General features: G+C 38.2%; 3 protein-coding genes across 7 annotated transcripts; 2 read left to right on the top strand and 1 right to left on the bottom strand.

Moving 5' to 3' along the window:
• The first annotated feature begins 4,897 nt into the window (after positions 1-4,897).
• On the top strand, positions 4,898-8,382 carry glrx2 (glutaredoxin 2). Of its 5 annotated transcripts, XM_066648149.1 has the most exons (5): positions 5,421-5,450; positions 5,543-5,606; positions 7,150-7,210; positions 7,310-7,486; positions 7,894-8,382. In XM_066648149.1, the coding sequence occupies exons 2-5, from the start codon at positions 5,551-5,553 to the stop codon at positions 8,038-8,040; spliced, it is 441 nt and encodes a 146-aa protein (XP_066504246.1). In that variant the 5' UTR covers positions 5,421-5,450; positions 5,543-5,550; the 3' UTR covers positions 8,041-8,382. The 5 variants fall into 5 exon arrangements, with proteins under 5 accessions (XP_066504248.1, XP_066504247.1, XP_066504246.1 ...); XM_066648151.1 differs by lacking the exons at positions 5,421-5,450; positions 5,543-5,606 and adding an exon at positions 4,898-4,987; XM_066648150.1 differs by lacking the exon at positions 5,543-5,606 and having other exon boundaries at positions 5,367-5,450.
• Positions 8,383-9,726: 1,344 nt separating this feature from the next.
• uchl5 (ubiquitin carboxyl-terminal hydrolase L5) lies at positions 9,727-16,480 on the top strand. Its single transcript, XM_066647606.1, has 11 exons — positions 9,727-9,957; positions 10,377-10,440; positions 10,535-10,640; positions 11,196-11,321; positions 11,493-11,554; positions 11,862-11,992; positions 12,305-12,368; positions 12,447-12,549; positions 13,285-13,398; positions 13,939-14,037; positions 14,341-16,480. The coding sequence occupies exons 1-11, from the start codon at positions 9,882-9,884 to the stop codon at positions 14,383-14,385; spliced, it is 990 nt and encodes a 329-aa protein (XP_066503703.1). The 5' UTR covers positions 9,727-9,881; the 3' UTR covers positions 14,386-16,480.
• Positions 16,481-18,365: 1,885 nt separating this feature from the next.
• Positions 18,366-21,632, bottom strand: rgs2 (regulator of G protein signaling 2). The gene is made up of 5 exons (XM_066647607.1): positions 21,532-21,632; positions 21,344-21,433; positions 20,735-20,796; positions 20,376-20,542; positions 18,366-19,082 (listed from the first exon to the last, which is right to left on the bottom strand). Exons 1-5 carry the CDS (start codon positions 21,615-21,617, stop codon positions 18,882-18,884), a joined length of 606 nt encoding a protein of 201 aa, XP_066503704.1. The 5' UTR covers positions 21,618-21,632; the 3' UTR covers positions 18,366-18,881.
• Positions 21,633-26,344: the final 4,712 nt, after the last annotated feature.

Genomic DNA, 26,344 nt, shown 5'->3' with positions numbered 1-26,344 from the left:
CTCACCTGGACGAGCAATTTCCTCTGACAATCTTCAAAACAAGACCTGATTTGGTGAAGTGTGCCATAACTCGCTCTAACAAAGTGTCATAGCTGCCAGCCTTCGAAGCAGGAATTACATATCTTTGACAGTGTGGAGAGATGAGCACAGAAAGGGGCGCTGCAATCATTAGAACACCACCCTCTCACCCGGTGAACTCAATTGAAGCATCCTTCCAGTGCGACCCCAATCATTTAAGAGTGATTCCCCATCTATGGCAAGGCGCTGGAAAGGGATAAATAATACGGGGTGCACCAAGCTTTGCAGCAAGAGTGGTTTTAATAAGCCTTTGAGTGTAATCAGCGGCCTGGCCATTGCCTGCCTCCATAGAGCTGAGCATGATTGTCCGCCAGGGACGGTGATTTATGAGGGCAGCCTCCACAGAGGCAGCAGCAGCAGCTTCCCGCTTGATTACACGGCTGCCCGCAAACACATGCAGCAAACAGATATTAAATCAACACGGCTTATTGCGATGACACCGCACCGAGCAGAGTGTGGGCGAGCCGCGTCTGCTGATCAGCATTAAAGCTTCACGTGGGGGCGGGAGAATTACACTTTCAAAGCTTTAGATGAGTTAGCCCATACTAGCTGCGTCTGAGGATCATCGATTGTCGTGACCCAGTACACTCTGACATCACTCTTGGTTTCTGATGAGGGAAATGTCACTGGAAGCAATTTAATGGGCAAGAAAATAAAAGCCATCCAAAAGTATCAGCTGTTTTTTTTTTTATGTTGCATAAACATTTCAGTTTAAAATGCTAATAAAACAGAAGACAGTGTGTAAAAAGAAATTAGTACTAAAACTAATGCATTCCTTGGCTAAATAAGGGCTGTCCATAGATCTCATTAATCACATTTATTTCTTATTTTTGAAGCTGATTCAGTTAATAATGGATGTTTAAATGTAACATGGGGCAGCACGGTGGTGTCGCAGTCACACAGCTCCAGGGACCTGGAGGTTGTGGGTTCGATTCCAGCTCCAGGTGACTGTCTGTGAGGAGTTGGTGTGTTCTCCCTGTGTCTGCGTGGGTTTCCTCTGGGTGCTCCAGTTTCCTCCCACAGTCCAAAATCACGCGTTGGTAGGTGGATTGGCGGAAAAAAATGTGTCTGCTGGTGTGTGTCTGTGTTGCCCTGTGAAGGATTGGCGCCCCCTCCAGGGTGTATTCCCGTCCTTGCACCCAATGATTCCAGGTAGGCTCTGGACCCACCACGGTTACAGATAATGAATGAATGAATAAATGTAACATTAAATAATCACCACATGAGATCAACACAATGATATATTTATAACAATGGTGTCAATCAGCTGAAAAATAATATCACAATAATATTCTGTGATTAATCACGATTAATAACAAGTTAAAATGTTAACACTTCCTTGTATTTTTGGGAAAAGAGATATAAGAATTAAATATTTAGATATGTTATATGCATGACAAAGTGGCTAGAGGATTTCAGTGTCGTTTTGATGATTTTTTTAATTAGAATCTTATTCTAATTCTTATTAGAATTTTATATATATATATGCCCCATAACCTGTAACAACAACATTGAGTCTGTGTGAGTGACAAGAGCTAACTATGGATTTTAGTGTTAGCTCACTGAGGACATGGCTAATAATGAATGATTATCCACTCGAGAAAGCTAACTGCCCACAAAGCACAATCTCTACATGGAACAAACAACAACAACAGGAGGCAGGGGAAGTTTTGATCGATGTAGTCTACAAGCAAGAACCTTTTTCTCTTCCCTGTCCATCCTGAAGTATAGTTCACACCGGAAAAGAGGCTGGAAGGAGAAAAAAAAGGGAAAGGGAAAAGGAGAGAGAGTGAGGGAGAATGTGTGTGTGTGTATGAGAGAGAGAGAGAGAGAGAGAGAGAGAGAGAGAGATACACTGCTCCTCTCACTTTAACGCTATTAATGAGGTTCTGGGCATTAAACTTTAAAATATGTAAGCCATAAATAATTCACAGTCTCTTCCCGTCCCTGCTGAGAGAGAGAGGATGGGTGAGGGCGAGATTGCAGTAGTGTGGAGCCAACAAACAATAGGTGGGCCAGTTCAGTGCCATCGCTTGCTAATCTCCTCTTAATTGATGAATTTCACACTCATACATTTTTCACACTCTCTACCAGGTTACCCAGGTGCCATTAACCTGGCTTTGGCAGCAGAGGGATTGATGAACCTCAGGCCTGGACCCTGCCCTACTTTTATGCTTAGCGGTTAGCCAGGCCAAGTTATAGCACCTCATACTTGCAAGTGGTAATAAAGCACATTTCTGAACCAGCATACCAAGATCAAATCTTTTGTGTGAATAAAGATATAAGGAATGTACACAATCATATGCTCATAAAAGCATAAAAGCCTTTTCGAAAACAGAGAGCTTAGCCTGCTTCCCTGAATCTTTTTATAGAACGACAGACTGCCATCTAGTGGTTGAAATAAAAAATATAAAACACACAAACCCAGTTGGATGAGACAGATGTGGGAGGATTTGTTTTTAAATTGTCTGTAGAGTCAACGCTGATGTTATTTGTCATGTTGTGTAACATTCTGCGGTGTAGCATTACATCTCTCAGCCTTCCATCAGCATTATCAGGCTCGCTGGAAAAAAAATTAAATAACTCACCTTCAGCTGTAGATTTTCAAAAACACCAGCAAACTTCTAAATGCGTCATCGGGGGGACTTTTGTTTCTGGCATCATCTAGAGATGGTCTTCCTTTCTTTATTTAAAGTTACATGTGGGCTCACTATTTGGCAAGATATAGGCTAATAATTAATTCCAACTTTATGTATGTGTTATAAATTATTATTATTTCTTGAAGAAAGCGAGTTTAAGCTAGTTTTTGAAAATATCCCACTTGCACCCCCAGCCATGCTACAAAATTCACTCTCCAAACCACATAACCATGCGCTGCCTGACTACAGCTGGAGGAGGCTATGAGAGAGAGCACTGGAAAGAGTAGGGATCGGTGGAACTTTGTCTGTTAATCTTGTGCAGCTAGCTCGCTAGCTTTTATCAGTATGCACATAGAGTAACGTTGAAGATAGAGTATGCATGCAGTCTGCAGTGTGTGCACATGTGGGCAGGTCATACAATAATTTCATTTGGTCCAAATTCATAAAATAATTGGGTGGGTTTTTTACAATACTGTGGTTAGTGTATATAGCAATAACTTTTTTTTTCCATCATTTGTTTATTAATTGCTGTTGGGCTGTAAATTATGTATTATAATAACCATTAATTCCAATGGCCTCATTTTTAAGGGTTTTACTGTAAAACCTCATGGACATGCTATAAAAGAAACAAACCAACAAAAAAAAACTCTTTTTGGTGGTTAAATGAATCCCAGTTTGTTTTGATTATCAGTGCAGAACTCTGTTGTGCAGCTGTTTTTCACTGCCATTTTATTTGTGCATCCAGCACTATAAACCTTAACACATGTTGTGTTTACCTGCCATTTCAGCTTACCATCAACCCTCACACCCTCACACACACACACACACACACGCACCACTGCTGCCATGAGTCCAGGCTCTGTCTGTGTCCAAGGACCTAGCTTCCTGCTGCTTCTCCACCTACCTATGTTTCTGTTTACCTGCGAGGGAGGGCACTGTCCTTACACACTGTCTGCTCAATCTGCCAGACACGAAGAGCACCATTTCGGCTACAGCAGGGTTCACACTCCAGGAGTCTGTACAAGTCAAGAGAATAAACATTCAGTTTTGCTTCATTATCTCTTCATTGTCCTGAGTACTGCAGGTAAATTGATCCTAGGCTTCTTGGTTAATATTCATATTAAATTATATTACCAGGACTGCGTGGTATTTACAGTTTAACTCACCTGACTATTTGTGAAATTCTGAGAAATTCCTAGTGTTTATATTATCATTCATTTAATTTTTCCCCAAGTGTTTACCAAATTTTCTCACCAAAGGGGGTGGGGCAGGGGTGAACACTTGCTTCCTCCGAGACACATCAGGCCAGTCCACTGCTTCTTTTCAAACTGCCACACAGCAACACCACTAAATGGTTTAGCTCACAGAAAATGTCTAGATTTGTCACATCAGTTGACAGATGCCTTTTGCATATAGCACCACAAGCAGACAGATTTACAGAGGAGGAGACATTCTCCCTACTCAACGAACACGGCCAATGGTATTCTCTAAAATTCCTGGCCTTGGGCACCTGAAGCATCACCAGGAATCGAACCAATGAGCTCCCAATGATAGGTTCTCATGTTCTCTGTGGTTTCCATTGTTGTGTGAAGTATGGTCCATTAAGGAGAGAAGATTGTTTGGAGCCTGTTATTCTTATCCAGTGAGTCCAGCTAGACTACTACAACAGAGCCAACTCTCCTCCGTTTCTTCAGAACGTATGTGTTGATGTGTTCCACCATGTGGGTGTGTCTCCTACATCCAGTACACAACTGCACTAGAATATAGCACTAGAAACAACAGACTAGTAGAAGGTCCATATACGTCTGGTGCTGCCCTAAACGTTTTTCAGTGCATTTTAAAGCATTTTTTAAAAAGGCATTAGCACATCAGTTGTGGAATTAGGAGTTCCTATTAAACCAAAAATTGAATTAAGACCACCCAATAATTTTTTTGCCTGTTTGCTAAGTGTACATGGAATAAAATGAGCCATTCTGCCCATAAGGGCCACACATTCAGGGAGAAACATGTCCAACAAATATCTAAATAATGTATGAAATATCGGTTACAAAATAAGCTGCATGATAAATTTCATGGATATTTAGATTATTAGTTATGCTATGATTAGTTATGTATGAATACCCAAACGGGCGGGAAATGTTAACGGGTGGAGTACAAAAACGGGTAGAAATGGGTGACGTTTGTAAACGGGTAGCCATGTGAACTCAGTACCTGAGAAGAGGAGTTGACTATGGAGAATATTCCACAATATTCTACATAAAGTGCACTGTGTAAGTTGTTTGATTTTGCTTTCTTCACTTGAAAAGCGCACTCCTGCGAGATATGGACAAGTGGCTGATTCCCTGAATCTTTATTCCACATTTTAGGCAAAGAAAGAATGCACTGCACTATGAAGGGAGTAGGGGTAGGGAGCCATTTGATATTCTGCCTTAGAATTCTGGAGTCGATTCTGAACTTCATCTCCTGTTGGTGTAGACTACGGAGTCGATTCCTTAAGTCCACTAAGTTTTATCAAGAAAATGCCAGAACTGTCGAGAAAAGCACACATCTTCCAGACATAATTCACACACACGTTTAGAGTTACAACATACTATGGCAATAATTATTAAACAAGCTTGAAGTTTGACACTGAATGTCGTGATAAAATTGAAGAACCGGCTTTTTTGGGGTCGACTCCAATCCGAATCCTCAATGCGCTTCCAGGTTAAAGAAGCGGCTAGCGGTTGAATGAGTGTAAGTTTGAACAAAAGCCGCCGTTTTGTACAGAATATCAGTAAAAAAAATTAACTAAAACAGTTTTTGAGAGTTATCGGGTATTGTTTTAGGTTCCGTTATGTTGGTGAGACGCTGGCTGTACAAGTCCGGACAGGCTTACTGCCAGATTCAAAGGTCATTCCCTTCTTGGTGGTTTACAGTTGCTAACGTTAGCCGGCTCTGGTTTAAATCATGTTTCCGAATTTCAGTAAGTGATAATGAATCGAACACGCCGTTATTGGACTGAACGGAAGGTTCTTAAGAGGCTCATTTAATGTTTATTTCTGGATTTTTGGTTCTAGTTGTAAACGCTCCGGTACATTTACAGACGCCGCTGTGGGTCATTAAGGGTTAAAGGTTAAAGTTCTGCCGATTTTTCATAATTTGTATAGATTAAATAAAGAGAATGTGAACAAAGTAACTCGCAGTGGCTTGGTGTAAAACGCTGCTTTCAAGAGAAAATTGCCATGTCCTGTGTGTTCTCAGTGCTGGGGGCAGGAACCAGACGACTTCAGACCGGATTTTCACAGAAAGCTCATGCACAGAATGGCGTATCGTGTCTAAGATATTATTTTTACTATGGATAAATAATCTACAGTGATTTTACTATAGATAAGTTTATAACTGAAAGGTGTTTTAAAATTATGATCAATGTGTAACATATAGCTAACCTTTAAATGCAGGGTGTTCTATGATAAAAATTGTGGGGTTTTTTTTGTTTTTGTTTTTTCCCAGATTTACCACTACATTTAAATTACAGTTTTTACAGTTTTATTTCAAAAGACGTGCTGGTTATTTTTTCATAATGCATACCTTTAATTCAAACATCAAACGTTTTATTTTTGTTCGTTTGTGGAAACTGCTGTGTATAATTAAAAATCAAGTAAAAATATTGAAGTAATATAATTTAATACAATTCTTATTTTATTAAAAAGAAAAGTAATAAATGTAGTAGATTCAAAATGTCAAGAAGTTATTCATTGTTGCATTCATTAGGAGTTCCATCAAAGAACAAATCGATTTAGTCTGTTCTTGGGGGTAATATTAATACTTTTTTAATGAAATTCTAAATTATCATTATTAATACTTCACAACAGTTACCATAAAATGACAAAAGAGCAGGAGAACATTTACATTTTGAGAATTTTAATTATATGTTAAAACTGCTTTAAAACTTACATGTACACTTAATAATAACGTTGTTATATTTGCGTTGTAGACTTTGTGACCCTTGGTTCCTATTAACACACTGAAGCATTTTACTCAAACCACTCTGAAAATCTAGGTGCAGAAATTTTTCACATTGGTGGAAGTGCCCTTTAAACCTCTACTCCCTATTAGACCGTTCTTCCCAAACAGATTAGTGTCTAAATCTCCTGTAATTGTTGGTCCACTTGTCTCTTCCTCTGTAATTAGCCTAGTAGCCTCAGTTGCCAACCTAACTCAGACCGGACAGCGTGCTTCCTCTTAAACTATGAGTGAATTTAAATTTACCAGGCTACAGCTTTGTATTTTAACTACATTGTTTTTTTTCTTGGTAGCAGCTACATGTTTCTCTTTCCGGGCAGCCGTTATCACAAGGTTTATAAAGCTATCTAGACTTATAGACTTGAGGTTCTTGATTAATACTTGTACTGTTTTCAGAGCTAACCGTACTCGTCCTGTGTCATACCCTTAGGATGGGCAATTACACATCCAGTGGAGCGCTGTCGAGCAGTGAATCTACTCAGTTTGTACAGGTAGGTGCTGTTGTTGTTATGTTCATGTTTTAGATCTGAGAGATCCGTATATGTTTTGGCTCAATGTCTTTGTCTCTTTGATTCGCTTTATTGTTTCAGGATGTTGTGGCCCATAACTGCGTTGTTATATTCTCCAAGACGTCCTGCCCGTACTGCAAGATGGCCAAGAATGTATTTAATGAGATAGGAGCGACTTATAAAGTGATTGAATTGGATGAACACAATCATGGCAGACAGCTTCAGGAGACTTTGGCCCAAATGACTGGTGCCAGAACGGTAAGAACTGTGAGGAAAACATGAGGAAAAAACTTGCTGATTGCTAACAGACTGGATGAGCAAAGTTAAAATGTTAGATATGTACAATTAGCAGAACACAAGTCTGCTGAATGATACTTAACATTCTTGTATGGATCCTGGAACATAAACAGCATTAAACATGCTCTGTGTGAGAAGCTATTTTCTTTAAAGTGAACTTTAAAGCGTCTAATTCTGAAAAGAGCTGTTGTTTACTGTAAATGAAATAAATGCTATGACGGTTGTCTGTCTTTTTATTTCTAACATTAGACAACATTAATAATCATTTACATCTCTTTACTTGACTTTGCTAATATTCACTGTGGGGTGTGGCTTGATCTTTTATGTCTGTATCTTTGTGGACTCCTAACCTGCTTGATTTATTCCAGGTCCCAAGAGTTTTTGTCAATGGAAAGTGCATTGGAGGAGGCTCTGATACACAACAACTTCACCGGCAGGGTAAACTATTACCTCTCATTGAGAATTGTAAACCTTGCTGCGTGAACAGTGCTTCAGAGGGATCTGGGAGCAGATAGAATTCTTCCAGTTAGTCTTAACTGATATGTACCATAACTCACTTGTGCACTGTTGCCACCTTGTTACATCCCAGAGATATTTGTTTTATAGATAAAGGATATATCTATATGTTATGGACATAAATAATTGTAAACAAATATGGTAAACTCAAAGGTGTGATTACATCACTGTTCAGAAATCAAATCCTTTTGATTTGACTTTGATTTAAAGCAATATTTGCTGTATGTAACGTATTTCTTTGGAAATCCACTCCTGCTTTGTACATACTGTTCATAGACACTTGTTAGTCAGTTTTTATTATTCATATTATTTGCATTGTAATTTAGTTTTAAGTGATGGTCCTACCTCTGTATTAAATTTTATTGTATAGTATTTAAAAATAAAATACTGTCTTTTCAAGAAATATTAATTTTTGCTGTGTCTTTTCATGCAATAAGTCACAACAGGCCTGCTTTTGTTTATAGAAAAAGCTGGGATTAAGTTTAAAAGCCAAACAGTAATATATCAGTAAAAGGAAAGCGTCTTTACACTCTTTACTTTACTACCATTGATGATATTGTCATTTTAGTGAGAATGTTGGACCAGGCAGCAGGGGAAAAGGGATCATGGACATAAATATTGGAGCACCAACTACAACAAACTGAAACAACAATATACACATCCAAAACTAATTAACCAAGAGAGAGAGCAGCAGTGCATCGTGCAAGCCTTGACATCACCTGCTGCTTCCTATGCCTGGCGTCCCATTTCTCATTATGCCAACAAATGGGGTGCTCAAAAGAGCTTCATATGCACCATTACTGTGACATTTGGTGGGGTCTACAAGGATGTGGGCTCAGCAGAGACTATAAATCAAAATTCATTATGGTACAGGTAAGGACCAATCAGAATGGACAGTTTTGTTAATGGCTGTTCAAAATGGAGGAAAGAATGTTATTATTATGAGAATATAATTGCATGTTGTCAGCCACTGTATATTTAGCTAATTAAAAAGCACAAGTACAGCCAGGCATTCGTAGAGCCTACAAATCACACAAGTCTCTCCAAATGTGTGTGTTTGAACCAAGCACCCTTGAGGGCTCCTGCTCGACAGGACTGGCATCACCAAAGTGTAGATTTGGAAGAAGACCACAGGAATTGGGGCTCCATCTGGGACTGAACTTTTCTCACTCACTGCTGAGTTGTGCTACTTAAAGGCTCTCTTCAGGGAAAATTAATGTTTTAACTGGTTTACATATGTGGTGTGTTTTATGAGCTAGAAGAAATAAGTGCAAAAAGCAGTCAGTGCCATTTCAGCTTTGAAACTGCAGTGTTACAAATATGGTCTAAAACTGACAAATTTAAAGATATCTGTACTAATGTATGTTCATAGATTTGTGAGTCCTAACAAAGGATTTCATGAGCAAAGAGCGGTTTAATAGAAGGCTGGAGTGAGTCTTATCCTGTTGAATTTCCTGGAAACAATAGCACAAATTATTGCCACCTTTCTTGGTATATTATGACTTTATTCAAGCAAAAGTATTTATTTATTATCAAAACATAAAATCTAAGTTCCTAAAATCTTATATCTGTGGGGTGTTGGGGGTTGTTTATATATAATTATTCCCTAAAACACGTTATTATATGGTAATACAGCTATTAAACACACAAGTCGTTTGTGCGGCGAGGCTCCAGACGGTGGCGGCTTGGAGTAAACCGGTCTCCGAGACAGCCCGGAGAAGAGGACACTGCGTCTGAATGAATGTACAAGTGTGGAGGGGATTCGTTAGCGCAGTTCAGCAGCTCTGTCCGTAATTTCATGCCGTTTTAGTGTTTTCTGGAGCGAGTATTATCAGCAGAGATGTCGGGGAGCGCAGGGGAGTGGTGTCTGATGGAGAGCGACCCGGGGGTCTTCACCGAACTCATCAAAGGATTCGGTGAGAGCTCCGTGTTTACTGTTAGCAGCGCTAGCATGCTAACAGAGCTAAAGTTAGCTAGCTCCGTGAATGAACGTGGGAGCCTTCTCCATCATTTTACACCAGCTCTGAGGAACACACACATACGAAGGCAATAAAACAACGTAGCTGCTACAGAATAACCTTTTCTAACATGACCTAACTGTTCATGAGAGCCTGTGTGAATGGGATAGCTTCTGAGTCAGCTACTAAGAAACATCAACGAGGAGCAGCTGCCTGTAACAATAAAAGCAGTGAATCTCTGTGTAGTATCTGAGAGAAAATCCATGCCTAGATATGTTGCGTAGAGTCGTGTGGTTGAAAATGAGTATTTCTGCTAAGTACTCCTGTTTGGGTTTTTTTATATTTTATTTTCTTTCCTCTGTTCCACCCCCTGGCAGGCTGTAGAGGAGCACAAGTGGAGGAGATATGGAGTATGGAGCCAGAGAACTTTGAAAATCTAAAGTAAGGAATTGACTACATTTTTGAGAAATATGAGTGCAGTTTTCTTCTTTTCAAGTTATTTGCAGTGAATCATGTTTGTTTCCTTTTGTTCCAGACCAGTTCATGGCTTAATTTTCCTCTTTAAATGGCAACCTGGTGAGGAACCAGCCGGATCCATTGTGCAGGACTCAAGACTTGACCAAATTTTTTTTGCCAAGCAGGTGTGCCATTGCTTGCATCAAACAGACACTAGGGATTAGGGGCAGTGAACATACACACACACACAGAGAAACAATTTGGTTCAAACCACAAAATATAAAGGAAATATCTGAACATTTCTGACAACTTAAAATGATTAAAGAAATAAGCAGGTCTTCAATGGAGCATCAGACTTGTATCCAGTGAGAGGGAGTACAGACGTTTTCTTACAGTTCGAGTTGCAGGAGAACCACAGTGAAAATAACAATGTGGAAGTGTTTCAGTTTCTACAATTAACCGTATACTTGAGAATTATAACCTCTCGCTGGATCAGGTATCATGACAAACGTTTCAGCCAAGCTTTTTTATTTTGGTGCAGTGCTAAGATAAATATGTTTACGATGTCAGTTATTTTTAAGCAATTAAAGGCCAACACTTATACGATAAAAAGGTTTTTATATTGTCATCTGTAGTGTCCATAGCCTTTACAGACTCTTTGTGTATGTCTGCATCTGTGTTTCTATTGGTAACATGCTGAAAAAGACAAATTATTCAGTTTTGTTTTCTTGAGGTTTCAGGTTATTAACAATGCTTGCGCCACCCAAGCGATCGTCAGCGTGTTGTTGAACTGCACACATCCTGACATGCACCTGGGAGAAACCCTGACAGAGTTCAGAGAATTCTCCCACAGTTTCGATGCTGCAGTAAGTTTCATTCTCTCTTATTAACAGTCATCTGCTGAGCAAGTATATCTTTCCTTATTTAGGGACTGTCTAATATTTAAGCCTTTTGATATTCTTATAGAACATTCTGTTCAGATCACTGCGTTATCTGTGTTCATTACATCTTACATTTGGGTCTCTGTGTTTTATAAGATGAAGGGTCTTGCTCTCAGTAATTCTGAAGTGATCCGACAAGTTCACAACGGCTTTGCCAGGTACACTCATTTTAATATATTTTCATTGAACATTTAACATCTTGATGCCATGTTGCTGCAACAGATATTTGTTGCTGTCACACAGCTCCAGGGTTCTGGGGTTGTGGGTTCAAGCCCAGCCTCAGGTCATTGTCTGTGAGGAGTTTTGTGTGTTCTCCCTGTTTCACTGTGTGTATATATGTATGTGTGTGTGTGTGTGTGTGTGTGAGAGAGAGAGAGATGAATGAATGTATTTATGGTCGTTGATAATTTAACCTTATTATTCAGTTTAATTTTAGCTGCCACAATTTTTTTTATTTCTTTACAGACAGCAGATGTTTGAGTTTGATGCAAAGTCATCATCAAAAGATGAAGATGCTTTTCATTTTGTGAGCTATGTGCCTGTTAATGGAAGACTCTATGAACTGGATGGACTTCGTGAAGGACCAATTGACCTCGGTAAACTCCTGTTGGATTTTTGATGGTTTTATTCTGAGCACAAAAACAATCACAAGCTTGTTTTTAAAATGAACACGTCAGATAAGGTAACATTTAACAGTGTGACAGAAATGTAATATGACTTAAAGTAACACTGGGTAGAATTTGTTGGTGTTTTTTTTTTAAATAAGGAATTTTACCAAACTCTTAGTCTGTTTTGAAATGAGTAAAACATTGCAGCAATTTGGCGTAGTCCTCTGTAATACTGGTGAAGTATCAGTTTTCTGCGCCCTGTCCTGAAAATAATTTGCTTTTTTTTTCTCCCCCCACCAGGAGCTTGCAATCAAGATGACTGGATTAGTGCAGTTCGACCAGTAATTGAGAAAAGAATACAAAAGTAAGCATCGTAAAAGGGTTAAAGTCCTTCTTTAGGTAAAGCATTTGTCTTACCTGGACTTTTCATTTTGGTCGTCAGGTACAGTGAAGGGGAAATCCGGTTCAACCTGATGGCCATTGTGTCTGACCGCAAGATGATTTATGAGCGTAAAATTGCAGAACTACAGGCCCAGTTATCAGAGGTAAGTGCTCAGTATCAGTGTGGCCCTTAAAGGCTAAGCACCAGCTATATGAAAGTGTCAAACAAATAAATACAGTGGAGTTTGAGTTAACACTCCTAACTTGTGTTTATTGATAGTCAGAAAACATGTTATTTCTTACTAATTCAAGGAATAAGGTCTAAAAGACCATGCCCCCCCCCTCCCCAACGGTGTTGGGAAACTCTAATAGGCGTCTTGCCTGTGACGTAGATGGTGGACAACAACTCTAGAAGTCGCACTTAATTTAATGCAAAATGACGAAAAGGTGTGTTGTTTTTGGCTGCAATAATTCAATGTACAGTGGGACATCTGTGCACAAATGGCCCAAAGATCCCAAAATATCCAGAAAATGGACTAAATTTGTCAACTTTAAATGGGCACTTTGGAAAGGACCATCCGCTCACTCCGTTATCTGTAGCTCATTTCACTGGCGCTTTTCCAACAATATGGGCATGTAAGGACACCAACGAAAGGTGGTTTCCTTACAGCCTCAAGAGCCTCTGTAACATCGAGCTCGGGTTTTTCCATCAGTTTAATAAAATTGTCAGTTTTAAAGCAAATTAAGCTGCTATTTTCATTTTAATTCATACTTATATATGTCAGTAACTAAAATAATGTGAAATATTCATGGAGGTCCATTAAGTGGTGCTTAGCCTTTAAGCAGTATGTGAAGCTGAGGTTCTTCCTCTCGTGTTAAAAATGTTGTTCTGATGACAGGAGGAGCCAATGGACACAGACCAGGGAGGAAATCTCCTCAGCTCCATCCAGTCAGAAATCGCCAAATTCCAACTCCTGATCGAGGAGGAAAATCAGAAGCTTAAAAGATATAAAGTATGATCACATGTTTTTTTCTTGGGACACTTTCATTGCTTCATGAGTCTGTGTAAAGCAAATTGTGTTTGGCTTTATTTTGAGAATAAATTTTAGATTTGCTTTTGTTCAGAATGTGCTCTTTCAACAAGGCTTTTCTGAAGACAGTCTGTAGATATTTATATGCAGGCACAGCGTGATCAAGGTCACATGGCACTGTGGACATTTGTCACAGTGAATGAGGGTAATAGGAATGCTTGGTTGTCTGAGAGCAAATGCTGCAGGAACAACAGTGATATTTAAAAATAACTGAGCAGTCCTAACCCTCCACACGTTTGAGTAAATTATTGTTCTGCAATTCACTGCACAAGAAGATGCTTCATGAGTTAAGCCCTGTTCTGAGGACTATAGGAAATTTCCTAGTGTTTATAGTTGTATAATTATAATTAATTGCATTTGTTTTTTACCTTATAAAGTGTACTGACAACAAATTTAAGGCATCAGTCTGACATCAGGCCACATCTGTTTAACAAATTTGAACATACTTTGTACTGTTTCTAGATTGAAAACATTAGAAGGAAGCACAACTACCTACCGTTCATCATGGAGCTACTAAAGACCTTGGCGGAGTATCAGCAGCTAATACCACTGGTTGAAAAGGTAGGTTTGTGAAGCTTATGAACATGAGCTATTTTGAGTAGCTGCTCTAGCGTGTTGTCATATTTAGCGACTGATGTTTATATTATTTTTAAAGTAATCAGTAAAGGCAAACGTTAGATGCTCTTCATACACGTACAGCCATATGCTAACCACTAGAGGGCAGTGTTGAGGTAACGTAATGCAAGAAACAGCACTTCTGTGCAATCCACTCTAGGTCTGTTCTCTGTTGAATACATATAGAGTGTAGTTACATGAAATAATTTTTAAATGCCTTTTTTCCCCTCATCTTCTCTTATCCATCAGGCTAAAGAAAAACAAAGTGCCAAAAAAATCCAAGAAGCAAAGTAGAAACCGCTGTATTCATTAATTTGTGTAATTTGCCACGGAATTCCCTGCTGTTCGTCATCTGTGCTGAGGAAAGCACCCTTAAACTGAAGTGTGGGGCTGGCTGTCATTGTTCACAAGCTTTTCACGCTTCACATGCAGAGAAATGTTTAAATAAACTTGTCTTATTTTCATATAAATGTCATTTTTGGTCAGAACAGCTGTGGTTTGATTTGTGTTTATTTGTGTTTGACTGGAACACAGGAACCCTTTAAGACCTGATGGTTTTGATCTTGTTTTTATTGTCAGTTTTGCCGTCCTGTGTAAATGTATGAACTGTTGGCAGTGTCACTCGTAATATTCCGTTAAATTATTCCCATGAATGTTAAAGGAATTCTATTTGTTTATATGGAATTGATGATGCTTTGTAGAGGCATGTATCTGTAAAATATGTCTAATTTGATAATTGCTCATTATACGGTTAACGAAGGTTATTAATAGAAAATATATTAGTGTTGGAGGACATGAGTTTTTGTTTTGTTTGTTTGTTTTTTTTATTCTAATTGTCAATGGACATTTTACCAATTTAACCCCCCTTTATTTTTATTTTATTTATTTTAATTTTTTTTGTTGGACGCAAAACTATCACCTTTTTGTCTAAATGTATTAACAAACCACTGAGATGTTGGTTAGTGTTAACTACACTGTCTTTTGACAGAGGATGTCACTGTTGTGGCTAAGCAGCCCCTAATGAAATAAGCTTGATTGGATCATGTTTATAGTGATTTACTATTTTTAGATTCTCACACGCCATCACTGACACTACGGGCTTTAGTAGTAGCCAACCCCCCACCACTTCCCTGCTAACTGACAGCCGTGTACACAACAAGGAACATGTTTTGTTTCTGTTTTTCCACCATGTGTGATTATTTACACTGTTTAGTGCTCTAGAGAGTCTCTTATGTAGTTTTCCTTTTGTCCCTAAGTTTGTAAAGAACACCGAGTTTAACATGACTGCACTTACAATAGAACTGAACAGAACACACAATAAATGCCCAAAGCACAGCTCCATGGGTCAGGATGGGTGTGAACTACAGTGGAGTCATAGGGCTGTGTTGTGTATGATGATATAGTGTAGGCTGTGGTTCCGGGCAAACACTCGTTCTGCATTTAAAGTGTCTGTTGACTGATCAAATACAAGTGTTTATTAAAGCCTTGGGTGAAGTTGTCATACAGTACAATCACATTTACCAGAATAAAAATAGTGTTTGTGAAGTTGTGCCGCTCCTTCAGCACACAGTGTGGTTCTCCAACAGAATGCAGGGGATTTATTGTGCTGTACTTCACTTCTCAAATTAATATTTTATTTGCCTAGTGAGCTCATGTCCGTGGTCATATTAAGCATATTGACCATAGCTTTTATGAAAGGCTTTCAGCTGATTAATCTTTGTTATAATCCTGCTTCAAAATGTAGCAGGGCTTTACCCAACTGTTGAAATAAACTATTACTGTGTCCTGTTTCATTACGAATAATGATTGATACAAGACATGATTTTATAGAGTTAAAAGTGAAAGGTGAGACTTGTTTCAATGAGCTGTGGGAGAATAGACTTTATAAATAGCATTAAATATTCATTTGTGGCTTAAACAATCGTTAAGACAATGTCAATATCAACAGCATTGAAGTTTAATTTTATAAGTAATATTTTTACTTAGAGTTTGAGCGTCATAAACAGTGCTAATGGTGAATGTGAGTTTAATAAACATAAAATGAAGTTTAACCTCAAACAAAATAAAGTTGAATTTTAAAGGAACACTATGTAATATTTTTAGTTTCAAATTTCAGCTTCAGGTTTTTTGTGATGCTTCACAGACCTGCAATAGGGAGAAAAGATCCTCGGTTGTTGCTACTCTGGGTTCAGCACTGCAGAAACGGCACTATTTAACTTTCAGAGGAGGGCTGTAAACCACCCTTCCTCCTTCCCCCTTCGTATTGATTTCAATACAATGCTATAAGAATGAATTACACTAGGGGGAGCCCCAAGAGCAAACTACCCATATCTTACCTAGAGTTCCTTTAACTTCATATACAACATTAAAAATTGATATTAACTTCGTTAACAGAATTAAAGATCTGTTGCAATATCAACCCGTGTAACGTGTATTTGTTTTTAAAAAACATTCAAATAATAAAAATGACTCATGGGGAATTTAGATATGAACCACTTGTTTGAGTTGAGTTTGGATTTGAATATTTTTTTTTTCTACTTTTTGTTTTTCCTATAATTTGGTCTGCTGTCCTTCTACAGCTCAACACAACAACTTCATAACCTCAGAACAATAAAATGGCACCTCCTTTTTGAAGGCTTATTATATTAGCATTTCTTAAGGAATGATCGAACAGTGCTGAATGCTCTAGGAGTGCGAGGCAAGTTTTGGAATAATGGATTGGAGCCGAAGCGCAGTAGTGTGTGGAGTCTGCGGAGGATCACTGAACTGAGTTTGGCTTAAGATAGAACAGTCAAAACAAAGAGAATGTCTGTTCCCTATCGGACTCGGCCATGACATCATCTACAGGAACGGGGGGAGTATAGAGGCCTGCTGTGGGGGCTAGTGTGTCTCAACAAACAATGGTACCCCTGAGTTATGAGAAATGTTGCGCGTCCTTTTGCACTAATGAACAGACCGTTCGTCAGTAATAAGCCTTTGTTTAATGCTTGGTGTTCTGTACACTACATAAAGGCCCTTGAGCTGACCTAAAGCCTGAGTCTATTTTGATGTGTGTTGACATTAGTATCTGTTCATTTATCATTCTTTTATAATGTTATTTTTTCCAGTCTCTATTATCATTTCACTGCAGCTGCAGTAATATCTCTTATCTGAAAATGGCTGTGATAATATGACTACAACAGGCCCGGGACTTTATTTATCAAAGGTTTGTACCCACAGATTTGAGCTTTAAAGGATCATGAGTGGAACATTCATGTTGAATGATTCATAAACTGGGAATCAAGAAGTTTCCAGTTTTTCATAGAAATGACAAGTGTTTTTATAAACCTTTTTACATTTTAGAAATGAGGCTCACAATCAGCATGTGTTTTATAGGTGCAATGAAACAAGGTGGCAGGCTTGCTGCATTGCTGCCAGTGCTTTCTCCTGATTTAGTGCATATCAAAGCCGTGTTTTGACATTAAAATACCCGTAACCGAGACACAATTTGAAGGCAGCAAAACATTGGCAAGTGCTCCAACGTTCACCAACTTGAACATACCCTTTGGAGACACCAGAGCAATCTGTGATGTCTTCTGGTCAGAAATTCTGTATTACAATAGATATAACTTAGTGCAGAAAAGTAGCTAGATCTATCACATAGCTGCTACTTCTGCTGCCTCCCTCTGACAAGTGCTGCTACCCGTGCAGACACAGGATTAAAGGCAATGTAAAGCAACAAAGGATACATCTACACTGCCTGCAAAAACAGGCCGTTTGATTCAAACTTGCCTGAATGGACTAATTATGATGGTTCAGACCTAACCTTTATCTCCAATCAGTTCTAGACCTCCCTTATACACCCTGATTTCAACCTTAAAATGTGCCCATAGTGGGTAAAGACGTTAATCATGAACTGAAGGATGCTGCTCAATGTTTAGGGTGTCATTGTGCTATTAAACAGTGGATATCCATCCTCCGGGGTGATGGGGAACCATCCTATATCTCTGGGATGAGTTGGAGTGGTGTTTGTGATTCAGAACAGCCTCAGTAATGTTCTATAGGCAGAATGCCATCAAATCCTCACAGCAGTGTTCCAAATTCTGTGGTAAAGGCTCCCCAGATGAGACAAATTTGGTATTAATTTCAGATTAATTTCACCAAAAATCATAGTGGGCTCAGTTCAACAAGACGACAATGAATTATTTATAAATAAAAGCTTTTATTGCATGAAAAATATCATTTTAAATTAAAAAATAAACAAAAAACAATGCCATATACTTTCTGAACCAGTCATAAGTACATAGCCAAACACGTTAACAAGATATGAAACAATTTTTTACAAATATATACAACATAAACATCATAGTGTAAGACATTCTACACTCGTTTAAAATAATTAAATCAATAAAGATGCCAGTGAGGTCCCTTTGGAGCGATGCTACAAGAAGAACCATATTTGGTTTCTAGAAACCCTTTTTTAGTGAATATTTCTTGGAAGATCCATAGTCGTAAAAGACACTTCTGAAATCTTTGGAAACTTTTGAAAGTTTATGAACCTTCATATGTTTCTGTAATAATTACAGGTGTTCAAGATTCCATTTCAAGAACCATTTATAACTAGAGGTGCCACAATTGGTCAAAATTGGTCATTTTTTGTGATTTCTGTATCCTTCATCCTGATTAGGGTCATTTTCAGGAGCTGTGATTTTAAGGTAAAAATACTACCTAGTGTTCCTTTAAGTCCATTGTTTTTTTGTTTGTTTGTTTTTATAATCAACATTAAGTGGATTAAACAGCTTGACCGTTGTTTACTCCCAAGCTTTACTCTCTTTGGCCGTGCCCTGTGCAAGCTGACACAGCTGAATGTAGATCTGTGAATCCAGGAAGCGAGGATACGAGTTGTTTTCCATCAGATTGTACACTTTACTCTGTGCCAAAATGAAACTGGACTGTGTAGAATTGTGCAGACTTTGGAGGATGGCTTCTTTGGTCTGAAAGTCCAAGTTGATCTAAAGGAAAAAGAATTATGAATTTAAGAAAAAATGGTCAACAATGGGTAACCAGACCTCACTCAAAGTATTCAGTCCCATTTTTCCAAACAAACAAAAATATGTTTTGAAAACATACATATCGTCACTGTCCAAAAAAAAAATCTCAGAAATCATGATTTTACAATTACTATATTTAAAATCTTCTTAAATTTCAGTGGAAGTCAGTGTAAAAAGATTTGATTCCAAGTAATTGGAAATGTAATTTTGGAGCATTCCTATAGGTCCAGACTCCACAGTGTAAAGGACAGTTGCTGAATTCAAATGTTTACATAAAACTGAAAATCCACAATAACGAAAAAAAGTTTTTCTATGGACAATGATGGTATATTAATGCCATATTTAAAACTGACCCTGACACTGGATTGGTTCTGTGACCTCTTGGATTTGTTAAAAATTTGGGCTGACCAATCAGAAATCTGCTCTCATGATAGCAGTCAAAATAAACGGCAGCAGCCAGCACTGCCCTATCTTCCACACACACACACACACAAACACTGCACAATGCTAGCCAACTTGGGCATCTGTTAGCTACCATAACAGAGCTGGTCAGTTAGCATTCTACTCCATGTTTTTGCCCAATGACATTGCATTGGCAGTGTCTGGTTTCCCATATTTTCTAGGAAGCATGTGTTAACTTTCACCTTTTCAGCTAATTAAGGAAAACTGCTCCCATTCCTCATTCTGTTCTGAGTTCTAACAACAACAACCAAATAAAATACTGCTTTGATGAGAAGTTTTTGTTATATTTACTCCCTGCTTTAAGTTTTCTTCTTTTCATAAATTTAAGCTGCCCCACTCACCCCAGCGCTAGCCAATGTAGGCTTCTGATAGTCAACATGATGGACCTGGACAGTTAGCAATCCATGCTTTTTAAGCTGCCAAATGACATTGCACTGGCAGTTTTTGGCTTCACATATTTTGCAGGAAGCATGTGTTAGCCTTCACCTTCCCAGAATGATAAAACAGTGAATGGAAGTGTCCTAGCTAACTTTCTTTGCTATTAGCGTGTGCCTTTTTGTTGCCGTGTTTAAAAGAAAAGTGATTAATTAATTGTTGCTATTAACTGAGAAAATGATCTGCTCCCCTTTCCTTTCTGAGCATTAACAACAACAACAAAAAACGAAGCTTTTGCTGGCTTAAAAATCACATCCATTTTTTAATCACAGTGTAATAGTACTTGGTTTGAAAAAGCCTCAGTTTGATCACTGTTATCACTCTTATCACTATTAAATCAGCTAATCAGAACCTTACCTCTTTTGGAGCCTGGCTCTCGATGAATTTCTTATAAATGCTCTTTGCTTTGGCTGTGCGCTTTTTTGAGGACGTGATCTGACGGAATTCTTCACAGGCCAACCAAAACTCGATGTTCTCCTCACAGAACTCAGACTTCATGAACATCTGGAAAGCCACCATCCCATCTGGAATTTAGACACAAAATGAAAAGCACAAAATGATCAGAGAGGATATAGAGGCATGACCGCACTTTAAAATACTTCTAATGGTTCTTTAGGGGTTTCTTTAGTAATGCAAAGGCTTGTATAGATCATGAATACTCATTTAAATGTATAGAATATTTCACGCTGAGATGAAAAACCTGAGCTGATACTCACATTTACTGCTCAGCAGGTTGTCCATAGATTGCGCCCATTGCTTCACGTCATCAGGGTTTGGTCTGTGTGAAGAACACAACATTTTACTCTGCGATTCTGAGACTCTTGGGTGTGAAAGTACACCATGTTCCTTCAGTCAACTCCATCAGTTTTGGAACATTAGGGCGGATCATTATAATTTGATTGTAACAATATGTAATAAGCAATCTGCATTTCTTGACTAAGAATCCAGGTATTGAGTTATTGTTTGTAGTGATTATAGACCACTTTTGAGTTTAGATTTATATACATTTGTGTGAAATAAATGTTGGGCAACTGATCTGAACTAAGTTAAATAATTAGTGAAAGTCTAGTGAATATAAACTCTGTAAGGAGGATGCACAGTTTACAGGATTATTGTTTATTTGCTAAATTTAAAATATTAGAAAAAAAATCAAGCATCCAACATGAACTTTGCAAACAGTACGTGTTTCATGCTGCATGTTTTTCTTTATTTAATATCTTAAATGCAGAAATCAATACATAATGTGCCCTAAAAGGGCAGTCAATGTTATATTTAAGTTTGCTAAAACAAGGTTAAAGGCTAATTGGAGTCTCTTAAAGCCTCACCTGTAGGATACCGAGTTTTTCCTGCCTGGTTTTGTCAGAGGTGAAGTCCTCATAATGATTCCCATCCTTGATCTCCAGCTTTTCTTACCACTAAATACAGCACAGTACAAGAGAGAACACATCAAGACCATGGGAATTGTCTTATGACACGAATCATAAGCATAAATGTATCTATAAAACTAACTCACGTGATCCCATTTTTCTCAGTAACCTCTCCAGAAGCTTTCAGACCTAATGAAGACTCAGTGTCTTTCTCATACGAAGTATCCCTCATCTTTCCTGCTGTGAGCTGAGCTGTTGTGAAAGTAAATCTCCACTGTGTTCTACTGTGGGACATTTATACCCTCTCATAGCACTCCTCACGGGAGTGGTGCCAGGAAGCTCTGATTGGCTGAGAAGCCGAGTCTAAAATTAGCTTGTCAAGAAGGTGTGTTGTTCTTTTTTTAAACCAAGGTTGTTAATGAATTCAGAACTTTAAGGAACAGTGGTGGATATGTAGAGACTTTAGGGCACATTTAAACAGTACTGGTTTTCCTTGTTAAAAATTAATGTAAACAACAGATAAATGGAAATGCCTTGGAATAAGATTTTAAAGTTTAATAGACAGATAGATAATAACAGATAGATAGATTGATTCTAAAGGAATATATGAATATTCACCATTTGTAGATGTATTGTGCAAACAGTTCTTAGAACAGATCATTAGCTTTTTGAATGTCTCCACGTGGATATTGCACCACTCTTTGTCACAACCTGCAGGTCTGAGGTTGAGAGGCTTATTAGACATCACTTTGGTCAATATTTCCCCAACAGATTCTCTCATGTATTCAGGTTTGGGCCTTGATCCTTGGATTTTTCTCAGCGGAGGCATTATTTATTTCAAGCTTCATACCACACCCTTTTGGATTTTGTGGAACTCCTTGTACTTACTGATTATGCTTTACATTGTACCCTCTGGCTCTTGACAATATTTGGATATGGCTTTAAAGCTTTTGCCTGAATGTGAAAAGCCACAAGGTGCAACCAGCATTCCACAGTAACCAGTTTGGATTGAACCTTGACTTGAATCTGACTAGTAACTGACAACACAACTACTGTATCAGCCGCACACTTTACGGTGTCTGGTGTGTTGTTGCAGCTTTGTCAGTCACATTTGCATCACGTGTTTCTTGCACATGTTCATTAAAACATTGTTGAGCATCAACCTCACGCCCTGTTTCATATTTCATTTTTGATACAGATACAAAACCATGGTACTCCATTTTGAATTCTTTTGATACAACCAGCCACTGTTTGCATTGTTTCAAATGTCAACAGCCCAGTAAAAACGGCCTAACATTCCTATGAATATAATCTTTTTACATTAACACTGAGTATCATGCAGGCTTCGGCCTTCTTCTTAAAGTAAAGTACTTTTCTTTTCTGGGTAAAGTACTACCCAGAATCGCTGGGCACAAAGCAGGGGCACCAGTCCATTGCAGGACACCACATACCGTGCACAATTCCCCACAAGCAGCCCACCTACCGACATGTTTCTGGAATGTGGGAAGAAGCTGCAGCCCCCAGAGGAAACCCACGTAGACACTGGAAAAACACACCAGAACTCCTCACAGACAATGACAAGAGGTGAGGATTGAAACGCAGGACCCAGAGACCCTAGAGCTGTATCACAGCAACACAACATGCAGCGACACTGCGACATGTAATTTGTTCATTATTACAGCATTATTATAGTAGGTGTACAAATACGTTTTAAAGTGTTGTAGTCAAACGAATACTTGTTATTCTAACTTCAAACATTCTTTCGTAGCAATTAAAAATAACTATTTTAATTTGGTGGAAAAAACGGAACATTACGTAATAAAACACTGCGTTCACAATCTCTAACATTGAAATCACCATGTTTTAAATTGTTTAAACTCATGCAGTTTTGGATACAATATTATCCACAAAACAGAACAAATTAATGCACATTTTTGCAGTGTTTTTTCTTGATTTAGCTAAAAAAAATTCTGTTTATTTCATTGCCATTTTCAAATTATTTAATAGTATTTTTGTTAAATTAAAAAAAAAACTATTGTCGTTTTAATACTACACAACAGTTAAACGTATTGGTGCACCTCAAAATATTATTTGACACGTTATACACATCTGTATATATAATATTTAGGGAGCTTTTATGAATATTTCCTATTTTAGTATTTCATCACATTTTATGACGTTTAATAATGCAGATTACTATGATGACCTTTTAAGGATGTGTTTGACACAATGAGGTTAAAAACCCTTAGTCACTTGTCTCCGGCTTCCTGAAGGCGCTGTAACAAAATATTCACCTGACAAAACCTGAACAAGGAACATCGAATGTTCTCAGGCAACAAACAAGTTCTTTTTCTGGAGGAATGGAATGTCTTATTTTTAGCACTCATGTTTATTTAGATGACCTTTTGATACTCGAACAGTGCAATGTTTACTACTCGTTAATTGTGCCCTGATTGGTCCAGGACATATTACGCATTCTTATTGTTTAATATATAACTTTAATCATACACCTGTCAGTCAAAGGACGAGAGATTTTACGAAGCAAGGAGGAACAACACATACCTTCAAAATAATGGTTCCTCGACTCTTTCCTTTGTTTTTTAGACACATGAAAACTCATTTGAATTTATGAATATTTGCATAAATGCAAAACGTCCTGTAATTTTATTTTAGAACCTTTGTGCGATATAGAAATCTTATTATTAATCTGGGGGGTGCACAGCCTTCGGAGGATCTTTGGGCTTTTGGCCTTGGCACCCTGTCAGAATTAAACAATGCAGTGTAAATGTTACTTTTTTAATCAAGAAACAACTGTAGCAGTGGGATTAAGGTCTAAATCTTCCACAGCTTCCACAGTTTAAGGTGCACCTTTTCCCTGCTGTGATGGTGCATGCTGTAGGACTCACCTGAACTATCTTAATTATTCCAGCCCTTATCTGGCCCACACGCCCATGTTTTCACGACTCATTTGCCACGTGGAATGTGTGAAATGCTTCTGCCGCATGAGGGCCACAATGTCAGGCAGAAGTCAGTTTTTTTTAGCCACTTTTGGCTTACATCCAGCACAGCCTGTTTTGAAAGTGCAACAAATTAGCATTTTAAATGCAGTTTAAAATACCAAGAGTGGTACGTGTTGTTCACCTGTGCATCAGTGAGACTAGTACTTTGTAGCAGATAATTTTAAATTAGTTTTGTTTTTGTTTTGTTTTGTTTTATTTTTTCTCATGATGTGTAACTGTCCATTCCATTCAGCAAAAATCCTCCACCACCTGCCAGTTCTTTGGGTTTTCATCATAAGCTCCATGTCTGAGCTCTCCCCAACACGGCTCAATAATGCTAAGCTCAAGAGACTGTGGTGGCCATTTCAGAGCTTTCACGTTTTTGCTGCTGCCAGTGAATAGTCAGCTAGGTCTGATGTTTTGGTTCATTGTCTCATTGGACAGTCAAAGCCCATCCTAAAAGTACAATATCAGATTTTCAATGTACTCTAGGAACTGTAGCCCATTTGTTCTTTTGTTGTTGTCTTGGTGTCATTTCAACCTTTTGGACCAAACTTTTTCAGCCCTTTGTGAAAATTTTGGCCCGAACTGTGTATTTAGTTGTTGAGGCTTCTGTGAAATTCTGAAAAATATTTAACTTATTCTTCTTGGACATTTTGACTTTATGGATGTTATTAGGCAGTGAATTATTTAGTGGGACCTTTAATTATGAAACAGATGATTAAGTATGAAACAAATGATCATGAAATGATGGGTTCAATGATGACTAATGGCTTGCAAATTGTAGTGACTGACGTACAACATGCTTTAGTCTTTATGCCAACAATTACACCTCCATCTTCTCAAGGCATCATCAGGATGTGCTGATCTTAATCTCCAAAATTAATCACACAGCGCTTTCGGTTTGGACATGAAATATAGGTTCACGCACAATGCGTTGTGTGCAGAATGGGACACTGTCACTGGAGATATGCATGTTTCCGCTCATCAGGCCATGAGCTCATTCTACTGTATATTTGAATTTGGTCACTGTCATGGGGTGAGATCATTTTTGATGATGGAGCAATGGAAAATACAAGGATTTGCTTAGATAAGGGAACTTTACGCAATATGTAAATTTAATTCTAATGAGAAGCACAAGGAACCAGGATGCCAGTGGGTAGCTGTAATTAGACACAAAAAACAAACACACAGAGCAAGTCAAAATAAAACATTTAAGCAACAGACTCGATGACCACAGAGATACACATCAGGACACAATGGCAGAAGGGTGAAAGTGAACTTATTTCTTGCAAAGGTTATATAAGGCTGTGCTTTGTTTTACTATGACTACACACAGTGGCAATATTCCAACAAAGAAATAAAAAAAGAAATAAGACTTTATCTTCATAAATGTTTCATTTGAGATGAGATTCTGTACCAACAAAAACATATGAGGCGCCCTATATATATATATATATATATATATATATATATATATACAGTGGAACCTCTACCTACGAACTTGATCCGTTCCGTGACCCAGTTCAAAAGTGGAAAAGTTCATTTCTCGAGTCAATATTCCACATTTAAAATAATGGAAAAGCAATTAATGCGTCCAGCCCCCATCCCGAAAGTGCACTGATATATGTTTACAACACTCTCAAATTAGTAAAAAAAAATAAATGTATCTTTACTAAAAATAAAAAAGAAATACAGTGGTAACAGTGATAAAAAAGAAATAATAAAGTTGTAAGTGGTTACACATCGCTACCTTGAAGACGTGACGACTGGCTGGAGGAGTAACACAGGCACTGGCTGTATGACGGGAGGTGGGGGGTGGGTGGAATAACGGAGAGTAGGAGGGTTAATGTGGGGAGACGAAGCGTAGATACGGCTTAACTTAGCATGAATTTCGATGTCTGCTATTTACACTAATGCTAAATTGCTAAAACTACAATTTGCTAATCTTAAAAGCTCA

Source organism: Hoplias malabaricus, chromosome 16 (assembly GCF_029633855.1).
Source record: "Hoplias malabaricus isolate fHopMal1 chromosome 16, fHopMal1.hap1, whole genome shotgun sequence".
Classification (NCBI taxonomy): Eukaryota; Metazoa; Chordata; class Actinopteri; order Characiformes; family Erythrinidae; genus Hoplias; species Hoplias malabaricus.
The sequence above is the reverse complement of the archived record's forward strand: the minus strand, read 5'-3'. Positions and strand labels throughout refer to the sequence as shown.